The sequence below is a fragment of the Pectinophora gossypiella genome, unplaced genomic scaffold (genome assembly GCF_024362695.1).
Source record: "Pectinophora gossypiella unplaced genomic scaffold, ilPecGoss1.1 Pgos_38, whole genome shotgun sequence".
Taxonomy (NCBI): domain Eukaryota; kingdom Metazoa; phylum Arthropoda; class Insecta; order Lepidoptera; family Gelechiidae; genus Pectinophora; species Pectinophora gossypiella.
In genome coordinates this window covers 308,098-316,289 of record NW_026063248.1, presented here as the reverse complement: position 1 = coordinate 316,289, position 8,192 = coordinate 308,098, and the positions used below count along the sequence as shown (strand labels likewise).

At 57.1% G+C, this 8,192-nt stretch overlaps 1 protein-coding gene across 1 annotated transcript; it reads left to right on the top strand.

Annotated features, from left to right (window-relative positions):
* The first annotated feature begins 238 nt into the window (after positions 1-238).
* On the top strand, positions 239-7,735 carry LOC126381169 (uncharacterized). The gene is given in 3 exon segments (XM_050030690.1): positions 239-5,889; positions 6,720-6,864; positions 6,944-7,735. Coding segments are annotated over 3 exon segments (6,588 nt in total).
* Positions 7,736-8,192: the final 457 nt, after the last annotated feature.

Below are 8,192 nucleotides of genomic sequence, written 5' to 3'. Positions count from 1 at the left end.
TTTTTATTTAGAACCAGCATCCCATAGAACATAGCGTGCGGTCTACAGTCCCGTACATTGGTCCTTCGAGCCGGATAGAACATAGAAGATTCCGAATAACAGTCGGATATCGAAAACATAGTTCCGAACAACAGTCGGAAAACCTATAGTACAACTCGGATAACAGCCGGGTATAGTCAAATCCCGGGTAACAGTCGGGATACAGGAGTGTCTGGACAACAGCCAGACACGACACAGTATGAAAACCAGGAGTATGAAGTCGACAGAGATGGAACGGCCATCAACAGAAGACCCACCGGTCACCAACACAGCAACTCCCGCAGTCGAGGCCGCCGCCGTCACAGATAGAATAGATACAGCAGCCCCGCTGGTTACAGAACAGCTTGGTGGTGGTAGTACCGAAACATCTACTACTACTGGGACCAGCTCGGGCACCACAACGACGACGACGGGCACAACAGACGATACAGATAGGACTACGGGGGAATCCAACACAGAAGATAGCGTACAGAACGAGACGTTACGACCTGGATCGGTGGTCAGAGCCCCATCAGCGCCACACTCTACAGCTTCAAAGAAACGGCGCCTAGCCTTACTTAAAGCAAAAGAGGAACTCCTGAAAAAAGAAGTCGAACTGGCAGCAGCACGCGTCGCTACGTTAGCCGAAGAATCCGACGACGACACAGACATAGATATAGCAAGTGTGAGCGACGTACGCACACGCACAAAGACGTGGGTGGACCAGCACTCAACGCTGGCCCCCCCGCTGCCCGCCAACATAGCACCCTTAACTATAACGGGTGAATACAGAACCACAGTAGAAGAAAAACCGTCGCAAACTCAACACAGTCACGCCCCTCCCGCGACACCTATAAACAAGGGGGCAAAACACAGCATAGCGGCACCCACTACACAAGGTGGATGCATCTCAACTCCCGTCACGGCGGGAGAACATGCGATCGCCAAACAACCATCGATAGAAATTACACAGTTAGCACAAGCGATCACGTTAGCTGCGCGATCAGCGTGTCCCACGCCTCGCAGCACCTTCGAGCTTCCAACATACAGTGGATCTCACACAGAATGGCTGTCTTTCTACGCAGCCTACACAGCGACAGCTCCATCCTACTCCGACCAGGAGAACTTAGTACGCCTGCGGAAGAGCCTGAAGGGAATGGCGAAAGAAACGGTCGAAAGTCTTCTCATGTACAACGCGAACCCCACCGACGTAATGAAGACACTACAGCTTCGATTCGGCCGCCCCGACGCTATAGCTCACACCGAGCTCGATCGCCTCCGAGCTCTACCGCGCCTCAGCGACTCAGCCAAAGAAGTATGCGTATTTGCGACGAGGGTAAATAACATTGTGGCTACACTACGCGCCCTCCGAAAACAACAGTACCTGTATAACCCCGAGATAACTAAGCTCACTATAGACAAACTGACACCGACAATACGCTATAGATGGTACGACTTCGCGGCTGAGCAACCAGAAGACGACGCCGACCTACTGAAACTCGCAAGGTTCCTCGAACGCGAGGCCGAACGCTGTGGACCTTACGCGCAACCAGAGCGCGACACAGCCTCATCACAAACACAGCGGACAACACCCGGCGCCGTCCAAATTCGAAAACAAACACAACAGCGTACTTACTCCACAACGGAAAAGGATAAGACAGCGTGCCCCGTATGCGACAAGACGGGACACACGGCGGTAAAATGTCAACAATTCACCGACGCGAATACAGACAAACGATGGGAAATGGCAAAAAACAAGTCACTATGTTTCCGATGCCTCACTCGACGCACTCTCAAACATGAGTGCAAAGCCCGAACATGCAACACCAACCAGTGCAACCGCACTCATCACCCTATGCTACATTTCCTGAAAAGAGAGGTCCCCGAAGAGAAAACAGAAACAGTCAGCACGGCATGGACGACGAGAAGAACTCACACCTTCTTAAAAATCCTCCCTGTCAAAGTCTCCGGTCCACAAGGCGATGTCGACACCTTCGCCTTACTCGACGACGGGTCCACAGTCACCCTAGTCGACGCCGACATCACCAACCAAGTCGGCATAAAGGGACCGAGCGACCCGCTACGCATAGAAGCCCTCTCAACCGACATAGGAGTCAGGAAATCACAGCGTGTAACACTCACGTTACACGGGACGACTAACACCTTCGACACGCATGCCCGGACGATAGAAAACCTACAGCTCTCACCGCAACGCATCGAAAACGACGACCTCACCGAGTGCCACCACTTGTCCGACATCGCTCAACAACTAGTCTACGAGGCGACACCGAAGATACTAATAGGACAGGACAACTGGGAGCTACTCCTCGCCACAGAAACAAGAAGAGGGGCGCGGCATCAACCGGTCGCCTCCCTCACCCCTCTCGGCTGGGTGCTACACGGCGCACACACGCGCACTATAGGACATCGAATCAACTACATTACCGCACCCACACCCGAAGATAGTATGGACGAACAGCTCCGTCAGTACTTCGCCATCGAGTCTCTCGCTATAGAACAGAAAAGGCCACAAAGCGACCCCGAACAGCGTGCGCTCAACATACTCGCCGAACGCACTACACGTCGCGACGACGGTCGTTACGTAACGTCGCTACTGTGGCATACAGACAACGCGTCCATGCCCGACAACTACAACAACGCGTACAACCGCCTACTGTCTACAGAAAAAAAGATAGATAAAGATCCACTACTTAAACAGAAATACAACGAACAGATGGAAGCGCTTATAGAAAAGGGCTACGCCGAGCCCGCTCCGAGTACCAAAACGACCAATAGAACTTGGTACTTACCTCATTTCCCCGTTCTCAACGCGATGAAACCGGGAAAAGTACGCGTCGTACACGATGCCGCAGCCAAAACGCAAGGTGTATCACTCAATGACTACCTGCTCACCGGTCCCGACTTACTACAGTCTCTACCGGGGGTACTCATGCGCCTCCGCCAGCACAAGTACGCCGTGTCCGCCGACATCAAGGAAATGTTTATGCAAGTCAAGATACGTGAACAAGACCGGGACGCCCTCCGCTACCTCTGGCGAGGCGACAATAGAGGCGACACGACTCCCCGAGAGTACCGCATGACATCACTCATCTTCGGAGCAAAGTCATCACCTGCGACAGCAATCTACATAAAGAATAGCAACGCCGAGCGGCACAAAGTCACAGACCCGGACGCGTACGACGCAATAGTCCGCAATCACTACGTCGATGATTATCTACAGAGCTTCGAGACAATAGAACAGGCCGTAGCTACGTCGAACAGAGTACGCGAGATACACAGCGAAGCACACTACGAGCTACGACAATGGACCTCAAACTCGCAAGAGGTTCTCACAGCACTCTCGGAGCCATCGACGACAACTCAGTCAGTCTCACTCGACGAAAACACGAAGACCGAACGTATACTAGGTCTCATCTGGAAGCCGTACAGCGACGAGTTAGCCTTCAACCTCGATTTAGCACGTCTGCCACAAGACGTGCTAAACAGAAAACAACCCACCAAGCGTGAGGCGCTCAAAATAGTCATGTCATTGTTCGACCCTCTCGGTCTCGCTTCGCCTGTCACATCTAAGGCGAAACAGCTCCTTCAAGAAGTATGGAGGAGAAACACCGAATGGGACCAGCCGATCGACACCGACCTCGCCGCACAGTGGACGGAGTGGATAGAACATCTCAAGAAGCTAACCCACGTCGCGATACCCAGATGTCACTTACACTACAGCGACGCTAGTAACATGCAACTACATGTTTTCGTCGACGCTAGTGAAACAGCCTTCGCCGCCGCGCTATACTGGCGCATACAGTCGCCGGAGGGACACGTGACTACATCACTGGTCTTGGGGAAGGCCAAAGTCGCACCGCTCAAAGTCACGTCAATCCCACGCCTCGAACTACAAGCGGCCGTCATGGGCAGTCGTATGGCCGCGACTGTAATAGAAGAACACGACCGAAAACCATCGTCAGTCACGTATTGGTCCGATAGCCGCACAGTACTCACCTGGCTAAAAACGGGCGCTCGCTCATACAAACCATATGTCGCACATCGAATCGCGGCAATAGAGGAGGTCAGCAAGCTAAACGAGTGGCGTTGGGTTCCAACTAAACTCAACGTCGCCGACGATGCGACCCGCGACGTACCAAGTGACTTCGATGTACAACACAGATGGTTCAGAGGCCCGGAATTCTTACGTGACGACCCGACTACGTGGCCTGCGGAGAAGCCACCACATATAGAAAACACCGGCGAAGAGAGACTGCACTATACAACACACAGAAGTGTCACCACAACGACACTAACAACAGCGCTCCCGGACAGTAATAGATTTTAGAAATGGGAACGCCTACTGCGAGCCACCGCTCGCGTCCTTCAGTTTATAGCTCTATGCCGCCGCGGCGCTGACGAGAAAGTCAACTACAAACGCACGGCGAAAGTCAGAGAAACAGACGGCACATGGGGGCGAAAATATAGAACCGCCACGCCCCGGCCCACAAAACAGGGGGACGACAGCTACAGAAAATTCATCCCACTAGATGCCCGATATAGCAAGGAGGCCGAAGCCCTCCTAGTACGCGCCAGTCAACAACAGTCGTTCAAGAGCGAAATAGACACTCTGCAGAAAGGGGGCAACATACCCCATTCGAGCCGACTACGTCCTATCGCGGTCGAACTAGTCAACGGCGTGATTCAACTTAAATCACGTATAAGCGCGGCGACGGACATAACAGCACAGACACGAGCGCCGGCGGTCATCGACGGCGACAACCACGTAACAAAACTATACGTGGAGTACATACATCGACGCCTACATCACGCGAGCGTCGAAGCTACGATCAACGAATGCCGCCAGTACTACTGGATCCTACGCTTGCGTCCAATCGCACGCATGCTCATACATAGATGTCTGCCCTGCCGCATACGACGGTCGACACCACCGCGACCACCGACGGGTAACCACCCGCCGACCCGACTAGCGCACCATCAACGCCCTTTCACATACACTGGGCTTGATTACTTCGGCCCCCTCACAGTCACAGTGGGCAGAGGGACACAGAAGAGGTACGTCGCACTGTTCACGTGCCTCACAACACGCGCCGTACACCTAGAAATCGCCGCCTCACTAACGACAGATTCGGCGATTATGGCACTACGACGCATGATCGCGCGCCGTGGGTGCCCTATAGAAATTTGGTCCGACAATGGGACGAATCTACAAGGCGCCGACAAGGAGCTTCGCAAAACTATAGACAGAGCAACAGAAGAAGAAGCCACACACAGAAAAATCAGCTGGCGTTTCATACCCCCCGCCGCCCCCTTCATGGGCGGAGCATGGGAACGCCTCGTGCGGAGCGTGAAAACGGCTCTATACACCGTACTAGAACGAACGAGCCCGTCCGAAGAGGTCCTACACACCCTACTCGCCGAAGTGGAATACACGGTCAACAGCCGTCCACTCACACACGTCTCCGTGGACCCCGCGGACCCAGAAGCACTCACTCCGAACCATTTTTTGCTCGGCGGCACTGCCCGCGAGGGCCCGCCGGGCACTTTCGATGACAGCGACTTATCCAACAGAACCCAGTGGAGAGCCTCTCAACGACTCGCCGACCTATTCTGGACTCGTTGGATGCGAGAGTACCTCCCCGAGCTCCAAAACCGGCGGGAGCCACACGGCGAAGGAACGGTAAAAATGGGTGACGTCGTGCTCATTACCGACAACACGCTACCACGAAACGTGTGGCCCCGCGGAATAATCACCGCTACCTACCCTGGAACGGACAACATAGTACGAGTCGTCGATGTCAAGACGAAGGGGGGGACACTTAGAAGACCCGTCAAGAAATTATTGGTTCTCTACTCCCCGCAACCCCCACCAATCGCGAACGGATAATTCTCTATATAAGAAAAAAATGGCGCCGAGCCGCCACAGGATCGCTGCTGTTAGCTTGTGCTCGGAAGCCTAATCGAACGTCTACCCACACGAGCTGCCTTAGACGGAGAGAAGCAGGGGGGGGGTATTTTTACCAAAATACCCTCCTGATTCCGCGGTACCAAACGGTATCACCGTTACTGCTCCTACCAACCCCCGGCCTCCCACCAGCGGGTCTCACCGGGGAGGGAGCGGTAGCGCGTGCTCTGCCAGGCGGACCGCCAAGCTTCGCACGCTGACAGCCACAGCCACACACCGCGCCCTAGCCGTAACGGGGTGAGCATGGCTCCCCCAACGCCCGGAATAACGAAGCGCAGGTCGCGCGTATTTGTGCGCACCTGCGCTTCCCTAACCCACGCTACCGCTGCAATGGTAGCCATGACGCCGTCCACCATACCGCCATTCAGTGGCGCAACCTACCGGCCGCCCGCTTTCCCGCTGCCCCTGCCCCAACTTCCGGGAACAGAGGCCGCGGCAAAGAGGACTGCCACGCCGCCGGAGCGGCCCCCGCCGCAACTCCGCACGAGGGTCAGCCCGCCCGTTGCACTCTCCATGCCCTCACTGGACATGGAGACAACGCCGCCGCGTACCTTTACCTTCGCGCCCACAAACCCCTTCTCGCCGCCCTCCATGTCCAGGCCGGACACGGAGACAACACCGCCGCGATCATACGCGGCGGTGTTAAACACCAATCCGGCTTCGCCGCCGCACGCGCCACCGCGCCCGTCCCTCCGGACGACGCCCACGCCATCGCCGCCGTCGAAGAAGACCACCCAGCAGCCGCCGCTCGCTCCCGCGAGCAGAAAAATCCCACCCATAGTGGTGGACCAGCTGCCGAACTGGCCGCACCACTTCCGCCAGCTGCGGGAGATGTTGGGCCACGTCCCGAATGCGCGCCCGTACGGGAAGGGCGTACGCTTCCTGGCGAGGACCGAGGAAGAGTTCCGGCTCTACCAGCGGTACCTCACCACCCTGGAGAGAGCTACGGGACTTTCCTGGTTCGCGTACGCCCCCCCGGCGGAGCGCTCGCTGAAGCTGGCGATTCTCGGATTGCCCACGGACACCAACCCCACCGACCTGGAGGAGGAGCTGCGCAACCGCGGCTTCTTCCCGGAATACGTTCGGCCCATCCAGGGCAAAAGAGGCTGCATCTTCTTTGTGGAGATCAAGAGGACCAAAGACTTCCACACCATCTATGAGACCACCGAGCTGCTGTGCATGCCCGGTGTGAAAGTTGAGGCATGGAGAGGACGCAAGGGGCCCTCCCAATGCCACCGCTGCCAACAGTTTCGCCACAGCAGCGACAATTGCCATCGCCCGATGGCCTGTGTTCGCTGTGGCGAAAGCCATGCGGCCAAAGACTGCCTGCGACCCCGGGAGGTTCCAGCCACCTGCTGTAACTGCGGGGGGGGGACACCCGGCCAACAGCCCTTCTTGCCCGGTCAAGTTGCGCGAGCTGCGGAACACGAAGGCGGGAACCGCGCCTATGACCACAGCAAGAAGAGCCCCACTGCCACCTCCACCCTCAACAGTGGACCCCAGCAGCGAGCCGACCGCGCGGAGCTCGCTTATGGCCGCGGCGAACGGCCCAGACGGGCCCAAGCCGCGCAGGCCGAAGCGCATCCGCGCGAGGGCAAAGCCTGCCCCTGCAGCCTCCATCACTGTCGAGCCGCAGCCGACACCGACGCCGAACCAAGCGGTCGCCGCCCCTCCCAGGGGGGGGAAGAAGGCGAAGCCCCAAGTGGAGGAACCATCGGCCCCATTCAGTGAGAAACTGGAAGTGCTGGAGCAGACGATCCAACTGCTGCACAACGTCCTCGCTGCCATCCGCTCACGGATTGACCCTGTGCCCATCATCGTGGGAGGCCTGGCATCACTGCTGGGCCAACTCACTGGTGGGCACTGACCTCTCGGACATCGGACTGGACCGGGGCTGCCCACATCCACTACTCCCCGTCGAGTAGTCAGGATTGTGGCCACCCCCACGGGGGATGAGTTGACGCTTCCAGTGGCAGTGGAAGCAGTCCTCTCCCCCCCTCCAGCCGACTTGACACCAGCTGCCCCGGCGACGGAGCAGCTCACCGGACGCGACACCACCGCCAGCTGACGGGCGCTCACTGGGCCTCCCCCAACGGGGAACCACCCGGTGGGCTCGACCTCGCTGGCGGCACCACGGACGTAACATCGGGCTCACGGAGGGGCGTTCTCGCCCGCCGTGTCCCAACCC